At 46.9% G+C, this 22,708-nt stretch overlaps 1 protein-coding gene across 2 annotated transcripts in view; it reads right to left on the bottom strand.

Annotated features, from left to right (window-relative positions):
* Positions 1-22,708, bottom strand: part of PLD2 (phospholipase D2) — a 476,181-nt gene that overhangs the window by 129,430 nt on the left and 324,043 nt on the right. For both annotated transcript variants that reach the window (XM_086946231.1, XM_086946232.1), the window contains exon 10: positions 17,883-18,035. In XM_086946231.1, the coding sequence (XP_086802357.1) occupies positions 17,883-18,035 (153 nt within the window). The remainder of the gene's footprint in view (positions 1-17,882; positions 18,036-22,708) is intronic.

Genomic DNA, 22,708 nt, shown 5'->3' with positions numbered 1-22,708 from the left:
AAGCTGTTATTACAAGTTAGTAGAGCTCTTGGTAAAGCTGTTATTTCAAGTCAGTAGTACCCTTGGTAAAGCTGTTATTTCAAGCCAGTAGTCACCCTTGGTAAAGCTGTTATTACAAGTCAGTAGTCACCCTTGGTAAAGCTGTTATTTCAAGTCAGTAGTACACACTTCTCAACAGAAAAAGGGGAGAGGTTACTAGGGCAAATGCAGCGCTTTTTGGTTTCGCCTCCAGAATGGGTAACCGACCGGTGGCGGCCATGTTAAAGGTTTACCGTGCTAAGAGCATATCGATAGCCAGTTACTGGAGTGACCTATGGGGATACTCAAGCCTAGATGACCTCCAGGTGATTGAAAACAAATTTTTAAAGCAGCTTTTGAGTGACCCTCATGGGGACCCCGAATATGTGGCGGCACGCCTTTTATCAGTGATACCCTGTCCCTGCGGCCCCTTACTTTTTGGCTACAATGTTGGCTTAATAAACACTTGGGCCTCACACATAGTCTTTCAAGAGAGTCCTTGAGCCTGGATTGTAAGACCAAAATTCCATGGGTGAAATATCTCAAATCCAGTTTTAGTAAGAAGGGACGCCTGGGCAAAGTTGAATTTTGTGCAAGGTCGTCCTGCATTATTTTATCTACAACTGTATTAGTAACTCTTTGTACAATTACCTAATGACGTTCTCTTCAATGTGCAATAGTTGGAGCTCAAAGTTTTTAGAAAAATGGTTTTAATTGGTGTATTTTGTATTACGTATTTTATTTGTAATTCCAAATTGTATCTTGTCTTAAGAACTTTTATGGTTTCACATAAGTAAAACGAATAAAGTATTTTGAAGGAAAAAGTCAGTAGTACCCTTGGTAAAGCTGTTATTACAAGTCAGTAGTCCTCTTGGTAAAGCTGTTATTTCAAGTCAGTAGTACCCTTGGTAAAGCTGTTATTTCAAGTCAGAAGTACCCTTGGTAAAGCTGTTATTACAAGTCAGTAGTGCTCTTGGTAAAGCTGTTATTACAAGTCAGTAGTACCCTTGGTAAAGCTGTTATTACAAGTCAGTAGTCACCCTTGGTAAAGCGGTTATTAAAAGTCAGTAGTCACCCTTGGTAAAGCTGTTATTACAAGTCAGTAGTCACCCTTGGTAAAGCTGTTATTAAAAGTCAGTAGTCACCCTTGGTAAAGCTGTTATTAAAAGTCAGTAGTCACCCTTGGTAAAGCTGTTATTACAAGTCAGTAGTCACCCTTGGTAAAGCTGTTATTACAATTCAGTAGAACCCTTGGTAAAGCTGTTATTACAAGTCAGTAGTCACCCTTGGTAAAGCTGTTATTACAAGTCAGTAGTCACCCTTGGTAAAGCTGTTATTACAAGTCAGTAGTCACCCTTGGTAAAGCTGTTATTACAAGTCAGTAGTACCCTTTACAAAATAAAGATCAGCACTACGGCTTTCAGGGTTGGGTGTTGTCGCTCCCCTGCTGTGGTCGTCAAATATCCACACTTTTTCCATTTAAATATCAGTTAAGCAGCACCCGAGCCTTCACAATCATCATACAAAACAAGCATTGTACAAAACAAGCATTACACAAAAGATATAACAAACAAACAAAATAACTACTACACAAGTAAGCAGCTACAGAGGGCATTTGTGGTGGTACCCCTCCCCCGACACCCAGCCCGCACCAGGAAGGGGATGGAGCGGATGGAAGAGGGGAAAGGCAGAGGGGGGAGAGACAAACGGCTGCACCCCACATCAGCGCGCCCCACGCACACACATACCCTTAAACACCCTGCGACTCATCCCCCTTACTGCTCCTTAATGGGATCCCCAGCTCTGGATCCTGGGTGGCATCGGGGGCGGCATCGGGATCCACTGGCTCCTGGGTGGCATCGGGGGAGGCATCGGGATCCACTGGCTCCTGGGTGGCATCGGGGGAGGCATCGGGATCCACCGGCTCCTTAATGGGATCCCCAGCTCTGGATCCTGGGTGGCATCGGGATCCCCCGCCTCCTGGGTGGCATCGGGGGAGGCATCGGGATCCACTGGCTCCTGGGTGGCATCGGCGGAGGCATTGTGATCCACCGGCTCCTGGGTGGCATTGGGGGAGGCAACGGGATCCACCGGCTCCTGGGAGGCATCGGGATCCACCGGCTCCTGGGAGGCATCGGGATCCACTGGCTCCTGGGTGGCATCGGCGGAGGCATTGGGATCCACCGGCTCCTGGGTGGCATCGGGGGAGGCATCGGGATCCACCGGCACCTGGGTGGCATCGGGATCCACCGGCTCCTGGGTGGCATTGGGGGAGGCATCGGGATCCACTGGCTCCTGGGTGGCATCGGCGGAGGCATTGGGATCCACCAGCTCCTGGGTGGCATCGGGGGAGGCATCGGGATCCACCGGCTCCTGGAAGGCATCGGGATCCACCGGCTCCTGGGTGGCATTGGGGGAGACATCGGGATCCACCGGCTCCTGGGTGGCATCGGGGTCCACCGGCTCCTGGGTGGCATCGGGGTCCACCGGCTCCTGGGTGGCATTGGGATCCGCAGGCTCCAGCTCTTCGTTGTCATCGGGGGAGGCCTCAGGATCCTCTGGCTCCATGCCCTGCCTGGCATCATGGAAGGCATTGGGATCCCCACCTCCGTATCCTGGGTGGCATCAGGATCCCTAGGATCTTGGATGGCATTGAGGGAGGCATTGGGACCCCCCAGCTCCGGATCCTGGGTGGCATCAGTATCCCCCGGCTCTGGATCCTGGAGGGCATTGGGATTTCCTGGGTGGTATTGGGGAGCCATCCTCCAGTGGTTCTGCTGTTGCTATGGTCGCCAACATGTCGCCCCACAGTCCCAGATCCCGTTGTGCGTTCTCATCAGTGCGTTTCTTGGGGGGTTGGTGTGCACCCCTGGGGTTCCTGGTTGGTGGCTCTGCGCTCCTCTTCCTTCTTGTGCGCCATTAATACTGAAGGACACGACCTGCCAGAGCTGGGGTGCAGGTCACGAGAGACGTGAGCGCCAGAACACATAAGGAGAGAGTGAAGCGTAGCCTATGCCTCATCTATCCCTTGAGCCCTGCGCAGGACGACACAACCCTGCCCTGAAATGGGATGTCACAGCTCCACTGTCCGGGGACAGTTCTGGTGCCTCCCATAGGCCAGGTAGACACCGTCACGAAGAAGGACCCAGATCACATTCAGGCTGAGGAGAGGGGCTCTGCAGGCCCTAGACCACAATAGAACATGTCTACTCATCCTCCTAGACCGGTCATCTGCATTTGACACGGAAAATCATGTAAAATTACTGAACAGGCTCCAGGACAGGATGGGAATATCGGGTAATGTGCTGAAATGGTTTGAATCCTTCCTCCAGAACAGAACGCAAAGATTCCTGGTCAACCAATCACTTTCACCTTCGGGCCCCAACACGATTGGAGTCCCCCAAGGATCTACACTATCTCCATCACTGTTTCACCTGTATGTCGAACCGCTTACAGAAATTCTCCGAAATTCCTAAATATCCTATCACATGTACGTGGATGACACTCAGATATACATCAAGATCGCGTCTCTGGAAGACATCAGGTTAATGAATGAGGCCCTAAAAATGTCATTACAATGATTAACTAACAATTATCTGAAGCTAAACGCTCAATAAGGAATATGTTACTTACCAGTATGAATCTGTTCTTGGCATGTAGGGCTGCTGACATTCATATCTGTGCATAGCTCTCCACCTATTGTTGGGTCCGGATGATTGCACATTGTTGTTCTGGAAGAGTCTTCGAAGTATCACGAGATAGGTGGCTCCTCCCCTGGACTACAGTGCGCATGGGCATCCTCTCCATCCTCAACCGATCGAAACATCACCGACGAGTCCGAAGGCCTTTTAGAAAAGTTTTTTTCGATTCCAAACTTCGAGTAAAGGAAAGTACATCCAAATCCAATGGCGGAAAAAAACAATCTGAGGATGGAGAAGATGCCCATGCGCACTTTAGTCCAGGGGAGGAGCCACCTATCTCGTGATACTTCGAAGACTCTTCCAGGACAACAATGTGCAATCATCCGGACCCAACACTAGGCGGCGATCTATGCACAGATATGAATTCAGCAGCCCACATGCCTCGAACACAGAATTCCTGCTAATTTCACCACCAAAGAACCACACTGAGGTGAAGGAATGGTCTAAAATGATCACAGAGCTTAACTGCACCCCTACCCTAGTTGACTCTGCAAAATCACTAGGAATCACACTCGACGAGAACCTTGACATGAAAGCACACATCACATCAATGGTAAAAAGTGCCCGTTTTCATTTGAACTACATTAGAAAAGTGAAACCTTTCATCTCTAAGGCGGATCTCAAACTAGCAGTCCCATCATTGGTTATCTCGAGGATTGAATATGGTTGCACTACTTTAGCAGGTCTGCCAAAAATTTCAACAGCACCACTAAAAGCATGCCTCAACGCAGCTGCAAGAATTATCACCGGTTCGAGGAAGTTCGACCACATATCTCCACACCTGAAAGCATTAAACTGGCTTCCGTACGAAGCAAGAATTCAGCTAAAAATGGCATGTATCACCCACAAAGTGCTTCACTACAACACACCAAGCTACCTTGCCCAGAAAATTGAAGTATCTGGAGGATATAGACCAGCTAGGAGTGCCAAGGAGCTGGTACTGAGACCTCCCACTTTCCAGAAGAAAGGAACTTATGATAGAGCTTTCTCAGGAGCAGCCCCCGGAATCTGGAACTCTCTTCTGCCATACATTAGAACAATAACAACCACAGCAACCTTTAAGAGGGAAACAAACATATTTCTAATGAGCAAGTTCCTCCCATAGACAGGAGGGCTCATCTTTAGCACCAGGACACTGTTATGACCAAGATATATACCCAAGGGAAGTAAAAAGAAATTCATCAGCTGGGTTGGGGATACTCGAGGACGGTACTACACGAATCCTGACCTAGGATTGGAGAAGATGGAATATACATGATAAGTCAACTAAAATCTTTTGCACTGAGTTGTATCCAAAATCTACCTCCTTTCATTGTACATACTGTGTTAACCCGTTACTTCTAGTCCTACAGCTGTACGGGGGTAGCCTCGATCGGTACTATACTACTCCTGGACCCAGAATTGTAGAATATAGAAGGCACAGGAAAAGACACTTAAAAACCTTTTTCAATCAGGAAGTCCCAATTTTCACCATATAGATGGTTATATCCCAAATCTACTTCATGTCACTATATATATATACTGTGTTAACTGTTAGTTTGATTTGACCTTTATGGATGTATACTTAACTACGTCATATCACTGTGCATAGCTTTACTATACAAGACGTGTCTCTAATCTACCTCATGTAATGTAAAGCGCTCGGATACCCAATGGTCTTGTTCGCGCTTTACAAAATGATTTAAATAAAATAGATAAATAAAATAAAGTAAACGCCCGAACACAAAGGATCCTGCACGAGTGTCATCGTCTTCAACGTCGTCATCACTGTGGCAAACCTCATCAAAGTAAGGACCAGTGCTCAGAAGTCACCTGTCGACCACAGTGAATCAAGTCCAAACTACGCACCAGCCCTGGAATCCGGGGCTCTGGGTGAAGCTGTAAGGGGAGAGGCAAACAACGGGCCCTCGTGAACGGGACTCGTGAGGTTGTTGGCCACCACTGGTGAGAATGAATTGCTGCTTGTGGTGCTTTGAGGGTATACGGCATGAACACTGCTGGTGCTTGCCATGACCAGAGTTAGAAGTCCAACGGTCCTCCGTTTCAACACTACTCAGGAGTCCCTACTGATAATAGATAGGTGTCTTAACACAGGCAGCGTTGAGGAAGATGGGTGCATTTGAGGTTTGCAGTTACGACGGCGACACCTGTGAGGTAATATGAATTTTTGATCAATTGTGTCCCCTATCGTAGACCCCAACGGTTCCATGTACCTGCTTCTAGTACATGTAAGTTCCCTCCACAACCAGCTATGAAGACGCAAATACATTTGCGTCCAACGTTAATATGTCCTCTTTCAGATCCACCATGAATGGGTCCGATATTCAGTTCCTAAGTGTGCCTTGCCAACGTCTTTACATGGTGCACTTTCACGTTTTTCTGGCCCTGGTGAGTTGGGCCTTGTTTTCTGCCATTCAAGCTTTCTCCTGCCTTCTGCCTCTGGAAGCCGCAGCTTGGGCCTGCATCTGTATCCATAACCTTTCACTCACTCCCTGCGCGGCTAGCGGTGCCTGGCTCAGCCTGCCGGCCTGCCAAGACTGTATTCAGCCTTCAAGTTATCTGCTCCGCTCCTCGAAAAATACATTCCTGTCTAGTAGTTTAGGTAAACATCCTTCCCAGCTGCAGAGCAAAGGGCTTTCTGTCTCCATGCAAGTAATTCATAGCCTCTGTTACCATGGTAGGCCCATGGCCCCTGCTTTACACGTAGACACGCAGTTGCATATACACGCACTAGCAGTCAGTATAGAATAGCCTCTGCCCAAGAGACCTTTCCTTCTAGATAATACAGTTCCTCAAACACCAGATATTAGATATGATTTGGGATTAGGTTGTTCTGACACTCCAGACTTCTGTCTCCACATGTAGGGCTAAATGTCAAGTCCCCTTCACCCTCCAGTTCCACGTCAATCATACGTCATGCTGCTGCGCGCGCATCCTTGCCACATGTTCTTGCTGACTCTGCAGGATCCTTCTAGGGATCCACCCACTTATGACACCTTCATGTGACGTTTCTTGCACACACCTCCGTGTACGCCCTAGTGCACGCCTCCTGTTACGCATTTCTGTTCTTATCTCGTTTTTCTCAGCTGTTACGCCTTCTGCATTCAATATTACTGTATGAAATGACTATATATACGATTTCTTGTTAATAAATCATTGTACATGTCCATTGCAATTCCCACCCTGAACCCTCGTGGCGATGGGTCATGCTACCATTGGTTCGAACCAATTCCTTTTTAAGGAATAAAACCCCACTTTAAACCTCAGATACCACGGATTCTGCCTCTTCATTTTGACTGAGTTATTCTTATTGAACTGTACCGCATAAATTCCGTATAGGTAATTAGAATTTACCACATAATTTGGCGCCCGAATAGGGACCCCTCCCCCACCTCACGCGCCGGCGGTGCGTTGCAGGCCCGGTCCCCTGCCACAGCGCTGACGGACAACTACGTGTACCCGCAGGATTTCCTGTATCTCCCTCAGGCCAACGGAGGTGACTGAGGCTGCGATCGACACCCAGACGAGGCGGTGAGGAGTGCGGAGGATCCCGACCAGAGCCTAGCTGAGAGAGCAAAGTCCGAGGTATCCGGAGGCCCACCAGTTCCAAAGTTCCGAAGTGCTTACGTCACGAGTCGAGTCCAGTCGAGTCCAGTCCAGTGTCGAGTTTCCGAGGCCTTCTGTTCCGTGCTTCCCGGTGAGTACCGTTGCTGGGGACGCATCTAGACGAGCGCATTAATTTGTGCCGGTCAAGACGGGTTTGGGTACGCAGACCCGGTCTGCACTTTTTTAGCGGTGTATCTGTACTGTTTAGCAGTACATCCAGTATGCAATTAACTAGTTTTATTCTAATTGTTATTGTTCGTTCTGAAATGTTTTAGTATGTTTTAAATGTCGTGGTATGAGTGATTGTTCGATCTGCATTATTGTGTTTACTGTATTAGTTGTGTCCAAATTCGAGTAAGTATCAAGCCCAGAGTCGCACGACTTAAACATGCCGTTGTTCTCCAAACTAAGACAGATAGGAACTAGAAAAGGGATTCTAGAAGAAGCAGTGCCCGTTCCACCTAGGGACACCCCAGGGCACTTTATGTACCACAAGCACGGCCTAGACGCTGTATTATATCTCGATTTGTGGGTAGACTATACTAAAGATTTAGCAGAGAACCAAAGATGGCCCGCTGCAGGGACATGGGATGCCGAATGCATCATGAGAGTAGAGGAAGCGTTATGGAAAAAGAAAGCCAGACAGTCACAGAAAGACGCCATTGAACTATGGCGTAAAGAATCGCACAGAGAAGGCACTCAGAAAAGCAGAGAAACATAAAGAGGATTCAGACAAGGCCCAAGAAAACGCATTAGTTGAGGAGGGGATACGAGTAAAAACAGAACAAGTAGACCGACAACGAAACGCTCTTATGAATGGTATGTATCCTTTGCTGGCCGAGGGTTTACCTAAGGCCACCCCGGAAATACCGAAGGATCTGCCCCCTCCCTTGCTCCCGACTAAAGTACATCACAAGACCACAAAGGACATATTCCTTTCTTCCTATCTAGACGACGTAGCTCCCGCCTATAGAAATCCACATGCTCAACCACTACCACTACCCGTTGATGGTACTCCACCCCGAGATCATCTACTCCCACCTCCACAACGAACACCTTCTCCCGTTCGACACCCTGCACCTGTTCCCCCAACCCTTCCTGCACCTGTTCTTCCGATCACTAACCCATTCAATCCTTTTGGTCCTGGCACCTCGGGAGGTGCGATAGGTTTTCAAACACCGCCACCAGCACTCCGATTGACTTATAGGGATCTAGCGCAACAACGTACACCTAAATCAGTCATACTTAAAGAACGTCTCTCGGACTGTAGATATGATCCAGTACCCGGTAAAAATGACGACAGACTAATGCTCGCATCAGTACGATTAAGACGGGTTACCAACTTTTTATTGACACTGCCCGGAATGGTTGACCATCTAGACAGAATATATCATTTTGTTCAAACAGGGGAAGGCCCTGAAAGTATTGGCCAGGCCATGGCTCACCAGAAAGTTGACACTCAAGCCAAGATATTACGGTTTTTCATAAACTGCCTAATAAGAGAACAAGATAGGCCGGGTGTAGACCCGGAAGAAATGAAAGCACTTAATAGATGGGGTCAGAATATAGCAGACGGGAACCATGATAAACAGAGTTGTATAAAAAACATGTACCAAAGAATCAGAAGTGCAGTAATAAAAATACATGAAAAAAGACAGTTAGAAATAGAATCAGGCAAGTTCGAATCCTCAGGGGAGGAGGATGCACCAGACCCGGCAACAGGACAAACACAATTACCAGCTAGAGAAATGATAGCATATATAGGTAAAGGAAGACCCTATAATAATTCAATGCGTCCGGTACGGCCGGAAAGTAAAAGAATCTTTCAAACAGCCATGTCAAATCCAAAGAACCCCGAACATCTATTTCAGGCCGCTGATAGAATACTTCAGGAACGAATGGGGTACCATGTACTCAATTCCATGGATGAACAAGAACTGGCCAGGTCAGCCGTGCAATGGACTGACGATTCTGATAAATATAGTGATGATGGTTTAGTGCAGACCTTTTTAAACCTTTCCCCTGATGAACAGAAATTAGCTGGCATATATATGGTTCAGCATCTCATTACGTTATTCAAAAGCCAACATTCTGATCCAGGTCCCTTACCTGATATATTCATAGAACTACTCTCGCCACAATGGGGAGGTCTAGGTACTGACTTGATTAAAGTAATTCTAGAACATCGACACAGGTATAATACTTTCCTGAATACACGGTTTGTTCCAGCTCCACCCGTAGACAGAAAAATGTATTACATAGACAGACAGAACCCCTTGCGAGAAGTGCATCCAGTCCAGAATGCTGATAATTCCTTTAGACGCGTGTTTGTGTACACGCCCATAACGAAAATGGAACTGTTAGAAATGAAGAAATTAGTGCCCTGTCACGATAAAGACCCAGCAGGTTTTCACCGCGAAATCAAAGACATGTTACTCATGGGGGATTACACCTACCCCGACATTATGAAAATATTGAAAGTATTAATGCCTTCCGGTATTTACGAGAAACTCAAAGAAAAGGATTGGGAGGTAGGAGACCAAAAGATAGAGTGGGCTGCATTAGAAGATGAAGAAAAGACTCGTACCCCAGGCCTAGGGCTTGGGGACAAATCAAAAGCATTACCAGGATTGTTAGTGCAAGTATTGCCACGTTTATTAGCAACTAAAAAGGAGGACTGGGATGCAATCTCAGCCTGTAAACAGAAACCCGATGAAGACACTAGCGATTTTTATTCCCGATTTAAGAAATGTTTTGGTATTAATAGTGGCCTGAAAGCAAGTAGCGAGTCATATCCACATCTTTTCGTAACGAAGCTAGTAGAAAATACCCTGCCCCAAGTTAAGAATCGTGTACAGAAAGTCGAGAGCACATGGCAAGCAAATACACCTTCACAAATGTTACAAATGTTACAGTATCACCAGAATAGAATTAGAGAAGAACACGAACACGAACAGAGACGCATGAAAGACACAAAAATGAAAATGTTAGTTGCTCAGTCAGTTCCAGCTGACGGTCAGAAAAAGGGCACTACACAGTCAAATAACTCACCAGCTCCTGTTAAAGGGACATGTAACTATTGCAAACAGCCAGGTCACTATATAAACGATTGTGCAGTTTTGAAACACAATATACTTACTGGAAAAACTAAAGAGAGACCGCGTCCTCCTAGACAGGACCAGGTCCAACAACAAGTACCACAGAATATTCAGCCTATGCAAGCCTCACAACAGACAGGACAGACAGTAGCAGTGCCACAACCCCAACCGATTGCTGCAACTCAACATGCATCACAGCAAATGTACCAGTATGCCCAGACTGATTATCCCGACTATCAGCGATACACATGAAACAGCCTAGAGAGGGAAGTTGGCTTGCCTCTCATTGAGGTTCCTGTAGATCAAGAGGGTCCTTATGTACACAGTCAAGTATTAGGGAAAGACAGAAAGTTTTTAATCGATACAGGGGCAAGCCGAACGACAATAAGTCATGACGAGGTCCCAGGGGCACCCCTCTCAGGCTCACAGAATGTTTCCCTTGGTTTTTCAGGAAAGCCTATTATTAATGAAGTATCGCAACCACTTCCCCTTGCAGTTGGTCCATTGACACGTACTACAGATTTACTGCTCACAAAGTCATGTCCAGAAAACGTGTTAGGTATCAAGACTCTGAAAGCCCTAGGAGCTGTTATTTGCTGTTCTCCGGAAGGAGTACGGTTGTTTCTACGTGACTTTAAAGGTCACTATGTGTTGAGAGATATTGATCCCCGATTACAGAATGTACCTGCACATTTATGGGCGCAAGGCCCCACTGATGTAGGTTGTATGCACATTACACCGTATCGAGTCACACTCAAGCCAGGTGTTGTTTTACCACGAATTCGACAATACAAGTTACCCCCCGATGCTGTAGTGGCTTTACTGAAAATCATTGAAGAGCTCATTGCACAAGGAGTGGTTGTAGAAACCAACTCGAATCTATGTAATTCTCCTATCATTCCAATTCTTAAACGTACAGATCCCAATGCACCACCAGTTTACCGATTAGTTTTTGACTTGCGCGAATTGAATAAATGTATTGTACCACAATACCCTGTGGTCCCAGATATCTCATCTCTATTGACAGCCATTGATTCTGAAGCAACGTTCTTTACCGTTATTGATCTTAAGAACGCCTTCTTTAGTGTCCCAATTGATCCGGAAAGCCAATACCTTTTCGGATTCTGTTTAAATGGACGAAGCTTCAAATTTGTACGCGCACCTCAAGGATTCACAGAAAGCCCCAGCATCTATAGCCAAGCACTGAAAAGACAACTTGACAGTATACACATGCCTGAAAACACTGCCCTACTCCAGTATGTCGATGATCTACTGATCACCGCCCGAAGTGAACCTGAATGTGAACTAGCGTCACTGACGGTTTTACATTTCCTGGCTGACAAGGGGCACAAGGTATCCCCTTCGAAGCTGCAATTCTGTGTTCAGCAAGTTGTTTACTTAGGTCACTTGCTGTCCAAATGGGGGAGACAGCTAACGCCCGATCGCATCCAGTTAATTGCAGGTATGCTACCACCCAAGACACAAAAGGAGGTGCGGGCTTTTATAGGCCTCACTTCTTACTGCAGACAATGGATCCCTCAGTATGCATTTCTAGCAAAGCCACTCATTCAGTTAACAACTCAGGAGGCAGCGTCTTCGACTGTCCTCCCTTGGACTCAGGAACATACACAAGCTTTTGACAACTTAAAGAAAGCCTTATGTCAAGCACCAGTTTTAGCAACACCATGCTACAGTAAGCCTTTAACACTTTTTGTTACAGAACGTGAAGGTACTGCATTGTCGGTACTCACGCAGGATCAAGCAGGTTCACACAAACCGTGTGCTTACTTCTCTAGTACATTGGATCCAGTAGCCCAGGCTCTGCCTGCGTGCTTGAAATCAGTTGCAGCGACAGCTCTAGCAATCAGACAAAGCGATTCAATAGTGTTAGGGCATCCATTGACAGTACAGGTTCAACATTCCGTGGAAGTTCTTTTAAATCGAACACAGACTCAACACTTGACTATAGCAAGATTGACAGGTTATGAATTGACACTATTTCAGCCACACATAGAGATTAGACGTTGTAATACATTGAATCCTGCTACACTTTTGCCATTAACGGAAACAGACCCATTGGCACATGATTGCATTGAAGTCATTACTATCACGACGAAACCCAGACAAGACTTGACAGACACTCCATTACCAGATCCAGACCTGACACTTTATGTGGATGGTTCATGCATGAGAACAAGTACAGGTGAATTAGTGGCCGCCTACGCAGTCACAACAGAAACTGAAGTCATAGAAACAAATTGTATTGACATTCTTTCAGCACAAGCAGCAGAGCTCATCGCTCTGACACAAGCCTGTATTCAAGCCGAGAACAAGAGAGTTAACATATACACAGATTCCCGTTATGCATTCGGAGTTGTTCACGACTTCGGTGTCCTCTGGCGAGAGAGAGGTTGTTTGACTTCTCACGGTGCCAAAATTCAACACGGTCCCCTCATTCAAACTCTATTAGATGCAATACATCTGCCTACAGCGATATCCATCATGAAGTGTAAGGCACATACAAAGGTTACAGATACTATTTCCCAGGGTAATGACCTGGCAGACCGAACCGCAAAACATACAGCTCAGAATCAGATTCACACCACTGACCTGACAAAGACAATAGTCGCGACACCGACACATTGCATGACAGTTAAGGATCCCGCCCTAGATGTAATTGACATACAGACACATGCTACACCAGATGAAATCAAGAAATGGATTGAACTAGGAGGGACCCAGACAGATCAAGGATGGATGACGAAGGGAAAATCTACATGGTTTCTCCCCGACTCTATGGTTCAAGTTATCATTAATACCGTACACAGTCCAGCACATTTAGGAGAAAAAGCCATGTTAGACAGTATTCAACATCTCTGGTTCAATAAACACTTACGAGCAGCAGCGAAACAGAAAGTGCGTACTTGCATGATTTGTTGTCAGTTCAAACCAGGTAAAGGCGTTCCCGTAGAGCAAGGTGGTTTTCATCCTCCCGATCACCCTTTTGAAGTCCTCCAGATGGATTATATTCAGATGGAACGTTGTCGAGGTTTCAAATATGTCCTCGTAGTTGTTTGTGCACTCTCCCGTTGGACAGAAGCATATCCAGTCCCAGATTACACTGCTCCGACCACTGCCAAGCAGCTGGTTCGTGAATTCTTCCCCCGATATGGTTTGCCCCGTGTTGTGTACTCAGACAACGGTCAGCCATTCTCGTCCGAGCTCATGAAGCAGGTATCACTCCTGCTAGGCTACCAGTGGAAGTTCCACTGTGTCCGACATCCTGAAGCAGCAGGTCTCGTAGAAAGACACAATCAGACCCTAAAAACTCGTCTTGCGAAAATCTGTAAAGAGAAGGGTGTCGACTGGATCGTAGCTTTGCCAGTCGCCCTTTTTTATATGAGAATGGTCGCACATTCCAGAACAGGGCTATCCCCGTATGAGGTGGTCTTTTGTAGACCACCGAATATGTGGGGGACGCCTTTGCCGAGAAAGATCACTGATGTCGATTGTAATATGTTGACAGATTACCTTGCCTCCTTGATGTCTGCACTACAATCATGTCGTTCACAGGTCGCTGCAGCCTTTCCCGACAACACCGAGGTGAAGCCGCATGACGTGGTTCCAGGTGATATCGTCCTTGTAAGAAATTTCGACAGGAAAAGTCCGCTGGAGCCCAGGTGGCAGGCGCCGAAGTTGGTTCTTCTCACGACGAGGACTGCAATCAAGGTGGAGGGCCGAAAAGGCTGGCTGCACTCAAGTCACGTGAAGAAATTTCGTGCATTGCCAGAGACTGACTCCCCCTCCCCCTCTAAGGACTGTCCAGATTCTAGTGACTCTAAACTTCCCCTGATAGAGAAAACTCCACAGCAGGAGTATAAAGAAAAATTGAGGTCTAGCAAGTCAGACAGTTTAATTGTTTAAGTCCTCCCCTAGGTGAATCGGTTAGACGTGTTTTCTGACATGTATCCCCTAGACCCCAACAGAGAGAGAGATAGACAGAAACAGCTCAAGAAACGTGAATATTGCAAATCTCTCCGCAGCCACTGTATTGTGACTTTATTGATTATGTTTTTTCTGAGCCTTATGATTATTGCTGCAAGTGTGCTTCTCCACATATACTATCCTATATTCAAGCGTGAACTTTCTCCCTTCAACGTCATTGCCGAGCATTCTTTTAGTGAACTACCCCCACACGAGTTATCTTACAGACTTGCGCTGCGCAACAATACATTCATTAGTATGTTACATCATTCCCATCAGACCAGCAATGCTACTAATTGTTGGATATGTGGCCGGCTCCCTCCCTATCAGAAATACAAGGGAGTTCTGCCTCTTTTTCCGTACCCGTTCACACATAATGGGTCCTGTGGGGCATGGTTTAGTTTGATTAATGCCTTGGATTCTGACTCCGTAGTTTACCAGGGTAACTGGGTATGGGGAAACCTGAACGTCGTTTTGCATAAAGTCTGTTTCCCTGACAAGGAGGGTCTCCCCAAAAGGACAGGAACTGATCTAGAAAATGAAGTATATGGATTAGGTAACTTTACACTTAACCTCATGATTCTCAGTGTTGAATCCGAAACAGTACCAGTCTTGCCCGCCATGTCCGTACTTCCAGTCAAGGGTGAATTATGTGTCAGAAAAAATGGTTCAGTACACCTGGGTCATAGTAGATGTACTACTGTGATCGAATTCAGTGATAAGGGCAAGTCTACCTTCAAAGCTTCACGTCATTCCTACTTCATTTGTGGTCATACCGCATATATACGCTTACCTCTAGATTGGGATGGCACCTGATACATTGCATTCCTTCTGCCACCTGTTTTCCTAGCCCCTCCTGATTATCATAGAAACACCCATCTAGTACATAATAGACCCCAGAGAGATCTCCCGATTGCCGACTACACTGAAACGGCATGGGAACAATATACAGATTTCAATAAAGGTTTCTTTCCCTACTTAGGTGCTGTCTTTAATAGTAAACTGATACGAAGATTAACTAGAACCCTTGAAGCTGTAGTGAATGAAACTACTTCTGCCCTAGGTAACTTAACAGAGGAGCAGTCTGCTATGCGGATTGTTGTTCTTCAAAATCGTCTCGTCCTTGACGTCATCCTGGCCGATAGGGGCGGAGCCTGTAAGGTCATCGGGTCAAGTTGCTGTGTTTTCATTCCAGAAAACGCGCCATCAGTATATAGAGCCATAACTCGCCTTCATAAAATTGCAAGTCTGATACATCAGAATCCAGGCACCTGGACTTGGTCCGGTTGGTTCTGGACAACGTTGTCAGCCTGGGGATGGAAAATCCTATCCTTCCTAGGTATTGGCCTTCTCATAGTATTCAGTTGTTGCCTATGTCTACAATGTGGGCCAGCGATTTGCGGCTTGTGCGCCACATCATGTATTCCTCATTCAAGTCCTCATTCAAAACGCCATAAGAAGAAAGAAGAGCAAATGATGTTACATGAACAGATTGATAGATTAATGAGGATTGATATATCATGAAGAGTCCGTAGGGGACAAGGAGGGAATGAGGTAATATGAATTTTTGATCAATTGTGTCCCCTATCGTAGACCCCAACGGTTCCATGTACCTGCTTCTAGTACATGTAAGTTCCCTCCACAACCAGCTATGAAGACGCAAATACATTTGCGTCCAACGTTAATATGTCCTCTTTCAGATCCACCATGAATGGGTCCGATATTCAGTTCCTAAGTGTGCCTTGCCAACGTCTTTACATGGTGCACTTTCACATTTTTCTGGCCCTGGCGAGTTGGGCCTTGTTTTCTGCCATTCAAGCTTTCTCCTGCCTTCTGCCTCTGGAAGCCGCAGCTTGGGCCTGCATCTGTATCCATGACCTTTCACTCACTCCCTGCGCGGCTAGCGGTGCCTGGCTCAGCCTGCCGGCCTGCCAAGACTGTATTCAGCCTTCAAGTTATCTGCTCCGCTCCTCGAAAAATACATTCCTGTCTAGTAGTTTAGGTAAACATCCTTCCCAGCTGCAGAGCAAAGGGCTTTCTGTCTCCATGCAAGTAATTCATAGCCTCTGTTACCATGGTAGGCCCATGGCCCCTGCTTTACACGTAGACACGCAGTTGCATATACACGCACTAGCAGTCAGTATAGAATAGCCTCTGCCCAAGAGACCTTTCCTTCTAGATAATACAGTTCCTCAAACACCAGATATTAGATATGATTTGGGATTAGGTTGTTCTGACACTCCAGACTTCTGTCTCCACATGTAGGGCTAAATGTCAAGTCCCCTTCACCCTCCAGTTCCACGTCAATCATACGTCATGCTGCTGCACGCGCATCCCTGCCACATGTTCTTGCTGACTCTGCAGGATCCTTCTAGGGATCCACCCACTTATGACACCTTCATGTGACGTTTCTTGCACACACCTCCGTGTACGCCCTAGTGCACGCCTTCTGTTACGCATTTCTGTTCTTATCTCGTTTCTCTCAGCTGTTACGCCTTCTGCATTCAATATTACTGTATGAAATGACTATATATACGATTTCTTGTTAATAAATCATTGTACATGTCCATTGCAATTCCCACCCTGAACCCTCGTGGCGATGGGTCATGCTACCATTGGTTCGAACCAATTCCTTTTTAAGGAATAAAACCCCACTTTAAACCTCAGATACCACGGATTCTGCCTCTTCATTTTGACTGAGTTATTCTTATTGAACTGTACCGCATAAATTCCGTATAGGTAATTAGAATTTACCACACCTGAAACTGGACAACACGGTCCCCTGCTAGAAGCTCACGCGAGTGCCACACACATCCTTTCAGGCTTCAAGACACAGTCTGTTGCTGTTATGAATTTTGTGGAAACTTCTAACTTCTAGGAGGAAACAGAAGCATCTCACCCCAGAAGAGACAGAAAACATCAATCATCTTTGCTACATACAACCCCAGACCTATGGGCCTTGTCATTGCTTGACGGGTGAATAACAACGCACCAGCTCCGGTGAGAGGAGAAGTTCTGCAAGGGAATGTGTCTCATGCAAAGGTAGCACGGCCAGAGACTAAGATGCCCTCCAGTCACTAAAGAGCGGCATTTGAGGATGGGACCAAGCAAGGAACAGCCAGCTACACAAGGGGATGCTACAGCTTAGGCGATGACCTGCAGCGCCTGGAAACCCTCATGGGTGACAAGCACCGCTCTACAAACCTACTGACTGATTCATCTGCGGGCACAGTTTAATGAAGGGCGGTTCAAGGGCCATGGACTTATAATGTGTGGTAAATGTAGACATGATCATCATCCAATCCCACCAATCAGAAAGCCAGAATGCAATGGACCAATGTAAATAAAACACTGCATTTTGTTTCTCTCACCGACAGCTGAATGTGATGTGTGAAGCCCAGGTTCAAAGGAAGTCTTTTTTTGGGCTCTCCCTGTTTTCATGCTAAGTTTCCACCAGGACACTAGGGTTACCTACCTCGAGTAGTTCTCGATCATCACTCCGTACTTGGTCTCTGTGGACCTCTTGCTCACATCAGTTTTGAACCCGTGATCGAAGAGCAGCACGAAGGAGATGGTTCCAGACTCTGGTTTCATGTAGAGAAGGAAGGAGTCTTTGACCACCAGCCACCTGAAACATACAGACACAAGTGAGTGGGTGGAGCACCGAGGCTTCTCTGCCCTCAACAGCACCAGCACTTCTCTCAATGTGGCATCATGAAAACATTGCATCAAAAGAGAAAGCGGATTTAAAAATCATGAAGAAACATTCATGTATAGCCTGCTGTTCTAAATCAATGTTTCCTGTGCTTACCTAGTATAATTCACTGCCGGTTTATGAAAAATGTGAAAACAATGCCCAAGAACAGTAGAGAGCGCCACACAGCTGTATGTGGTGAAAGCGCAGTGCAGGACAAAAACTCGTGCTGATGAAAAAGGGGTGAAGAGCTCACTTGAAAGCAGAACGATGGACCCGCAAGACCGCAGTCAAAGGAAGACTTGTGTTTAACAAGCTCGAGGGAAGTTATGGCCTCAGCACACGGCAAGTATTCTGTGTTTTCAACAGACTGGGACATGATCAGACAGTAGGAGCAGGAGATTGAATGAGCCAATAACACACATAATCTGATAAGAGGCCTTAGGGGCACAATGATAAAGTAAACACAACAATAAATATGCATTCGCCACAAATACGCACGCAATCAAGAGTGAAGAATAGTGTGTATAGATGTGTAGAGAATTATGTTAAAGTTTAGACTGAGTCACAGGGTCACAGGCCACATGATGCATTTCCCCTACTAATGTATAGCTATGCAGTGATGCATTACCTAAGATTTTATAATAAAGTATTGTCTGACTTTTTTTCATAAAGGAAGCTGCTTTTGAAGAAGAGATTGAGACAGGCTGTTTAGCTGCGGGGACATTGCAATTCTGCCAGTTGTGACAGTAAAGCGCTGTTTTTACATTGCCAAGGGGACTCTGTCTTTTTCTTTATTTTTAAAGTTACCCTGCAACACGCTCTAGTTCAATTTATGTTGCAAATCTGTGAGTATCATATCGGCCAGGTAAGAAAGCCCAACAGCGAAGCTGTCTCAGGAAGGACGGTCTGAAATCCGGTCGCACCAGCGGGGTAACTTCGGTTTGGGACTCTACCGACTTTAAAGATGTTTGCTGCTACAACGTCAACACATTTTCTACCCTTGGAATGTCACTTCCTGGACGGAAGTCAGTTCTTTGCATATTACATAGAAAGCTGTGAAAAGAGGTGGGGTGGCAGCCTATGATGTCACATCCTGCAGAAAGAATTTCCAAGAAGGGAACTCTCCCCGCCCCCAACGGCATAGGCACATCTTGAATGATTGGGTGCTCAACTATAAGGCACAAAAAGTTCAGAAGTCCAAGCACAGGTCCCAGTTCATGTAATGTGTGTTGTGAAGCCAGAGCTGATGAGAGGGGCGGAGGTATCTGGAGCCCTGGGAGAGGATCCTGTCATTTATCCAGTGATGTGCGCCACATTCCTGGCCAGTACTATAGTAACTCAACAAGTCCCACCAATGACCAGCCGCTGCGCCTTCCAGAAGCTGCCGAGAGGTGAAAGGAGAGTCTGGCGCCAGCCAGCCGTGGACCCATGGACTACAGAACTGAGGTATCATTGGCTCTCCTCCTGATCCGCCAGGATTTGGACCCAAATCTAGTTCAACAGCCAAGGTCTCAACCCTGCTGAAAGACCCATTGCATGGCACTCTCACATGAATCTGGAAGAGCCCGGGGAGTGGGAACGCAGCAATGAATACAATAACATCTGGCAAAAAGGATTTTATTGTGCTGGTGCCGTCTGATAAGTTTAAGCGCCAGGATACCCGTAGGGTGACAGTACGCGCTATACAAGAACACAATACAATACAAATATGCATGGGTGCGAGTGACAGATAACGACTGCCGCCACTGCGCTCACCGACATGCACCAGGTATGACGTGTCTTAAGCCCGATTCATGAGACACCTTCTCAATTACTACCTCAGAGTCCAAAGACAACCCCTCGCCGCACATGATATTTATGTTCTAAAGAGAACACCACTAAGATACAAGATGCCGACTCACAGGAGGTGAGCACGCGCAGGCTTGTTCGCCCTACGCTGATCTCAGGAGGGATTATCATTATCATAAGGGTTTCCTTGAGGCTGATGAGTAAAATTCTAACCCTCAAGGCTCAGTGCCTAATGCCACGTCTACGTAAGGGCCCAAGCTCTTACTCAGCTCGTTCATGCCTGCACCGGTCTGTTCTGCACCCAGCACAGCTACACAAGAAGAACCACAACAAAAGTACACAAAGGAGTTCAGACTTAGAGAGTAAACATCCAAGCCTGGCCTGAAGCCAGCACCGCAGCTTGCTTCATCGAGCCTGCTCAGGAGCGTCAAGTAAAGACCTCTCGACAGGGCGCCTGTCGCCAATATGGACCGCGAGGCTTGAAGCCAGAACGACAACCCTGACCACCAACAAGGACCTCTCTGCACACATGCAAAGTGCCGGCTCATGAAGGCCTGGTGGTGTTAATGCACCATTTGCACCTGGGACGGAGGGTCGCTGGAGAAGCAAGTTCGAAGCAGTGAGAGCCGCCATGTCAGAGTCAGGCAGGATCCTGCAGGCGGCGGCCATATCTGGCCTGCTCATCTTTTGGTGCAAAGTGAGTCCACATTTACCACCCCATAACCCTGTGTCAGGGTTTTCACAGAAGCACAACTCGATTTAGTGCTCGCTAAGAACTCCCCAAATACGAATAGGAAATAAAACAGTACATGGTAAATATGTAAGGTTCTCCCCCGAAAAGAGTTGCGCAGCTTTCCACAAACAAACGCCTGCAAAGGACAGCCGGAAACACAGACACCTTGAAACAAACCTCTTCCGAGTGTGGATCTGGGCACAGACTCATTTTAATTCTTTCTTTTTAAGAGAAAGAAGGCGGCAGTGAGGTAAGACTTGCAGTTTAAAGACAGCAGCCTGCTCTACAGGCCCCCAATGCACGGCAGCGTCAGGGAGGGTATTTTGGTTTAGTACCTAGGTTAGAAAGGATCACACAATATTTCTGTGGCGGTCTGTAGGATGAACCGTGAAAGCAGAGTGTTGGTAGATAATACCACGAGTGTACCCAGGGTGGAGACCTAGCATTACAGGTAGTAACCTTTCCTTTTCCATAATGGAATCTTCATTCTTGCGCCTGCGCTAGAACAGATCTTCAAGCTTCAAATGAAAAGAAAGGCGACAGATGTCAATTCACAGGCTCTGCGGAGATCCCTGGTTAGGTGGATGCCTGCGCTGGATTAAGACTTCAGACACAGCCGGCACACATCTAGAACCATCTGCATTTGGCTGCTCTCCCAGTGTCATTCCATTCCAGCACTTCTAAAGCTGCAGGAGCTGCTGTTTCCACCTTGATGAATTGGCTCCTAGACGCTCCCAGGAGAAGCGGCTGTTGGCCGTCAGCTAATGTGTTATAAGCACTGTCCATCGGGCTGTGGGCAGCGCCGAAGCGGCCATGCCTGTGCGAACAGCGCTAGAAGTAATTTAAAGATGGCGGCTTCTCCTAGTCTCCATGCTATTGTCAATATACTACCAAAGTCTCTCTTCAGATGCTGTGTTGGGGAATGTCAGCCCATTTTGTGGTGTTTTTGCACGATGATCAACAGAAGCCCTCAGGATCGTGGCAGGATTTCCTAAACTGTTAATAAAGTTGGATTTTCACAATATAAGAAACTGATCATATGACCCTCTAGTCTCAGAATCCATGGGGTGGGAAGGGTCAGTTCCAGGCCTTGGTGGCTAGAGCTGAAGAGGTGTGACCACCATGTGTTAATGCTCTACCCCCTGGTACGTCAGCAAACGCGGCATTCCCTGATCGCAAGGCCCTCGGGGGACAGCAACAGGTAAATCTAGGGACACTAGAGCTGGAGACACAGGATCCTCCTTTTCCGGCCCCGCTACCACCTGGAAGTGCTGCCACTGATAGTCTGGCAGTCCCACACGGACTTCAATCGAACCTCCACAGAGGCAGCGGCAACGCTTCCTGGGCCCTGTGTCGGAGACTCACGACAGGACATTCGAGGAACCATCTTCAGATGAACATGTCCCACTTGCATTAGTTTCCTCTCTTGAGTTGTAAGGGCGAGGGCCTGATGCAGCCATATTCCAATTTCTTTTTTACCACCAAAACCGGCCCTGAGCACTCCTCCATGGTTGCTGGACGCGGCTCAGTGGCCAACAGGACTTGCCCCTTCTACCACCAAAGTCTGAATCTTTTTAAGATTCCGCTGACCTGGTTTTGTCTCTTCTGATAACTCAAGGTTTCCATGAAAGCAGGAGGTCTCCGTTTCTGCTTTTGTGTTGCATTTTCACCCCAAGTTGGAAGGGTATGCCTGAATGTGGGCTCATTTCTCGCTCTGCCACCGGTTTCAAGATAGCCTGGCTGACAAGGGGTAATACCCGAAACCGGTCCTAGGATGCCTCCTGTCCAGTCCACAGAGAACCTGGCCTGGCAGGCTGGACTGTTCCCATTGGGCGCAGGGTCAAGACTGATTTGCATATGGCTGGGCCCAAACTGCAATGGGATGAGGAGCAAAAAAAACGATGGATTTAGGCCCAGATCAGTGTATTGGGGTGGATGTTTGACACCGTTCAACATTCCGTCCATCAACTTTTTGTGTTGCATGTATGGAAGCAACTACATTTTGCATTGGGTGCTGCGTAAACAAACAGTGATCCGCGCTTTCAAAAGCAGAGGCCTATTTATTGAGAAAGGGTGCAAAATA

The sequence above is a fragment of the Lissotriton vulgaris genome, chromosome 12, assembly GCF_964263255.1.
Source record: "Lissotriton vulgaris chromosome 12, aLisVul1.2, whole genome shotgun sequence".
In the NCBI taxonomy this organism is placed as follows: Eukaryota; Metazoa; Chordata; class Amphibia; order Caudata; family Salamandridae; genus Lissotriton; species Lissotriton vulgaris.
Note: the sequence above shows the minus strand (reverse complement) of the source record. Positions and strands in the feature narration are given on the sequence as shown.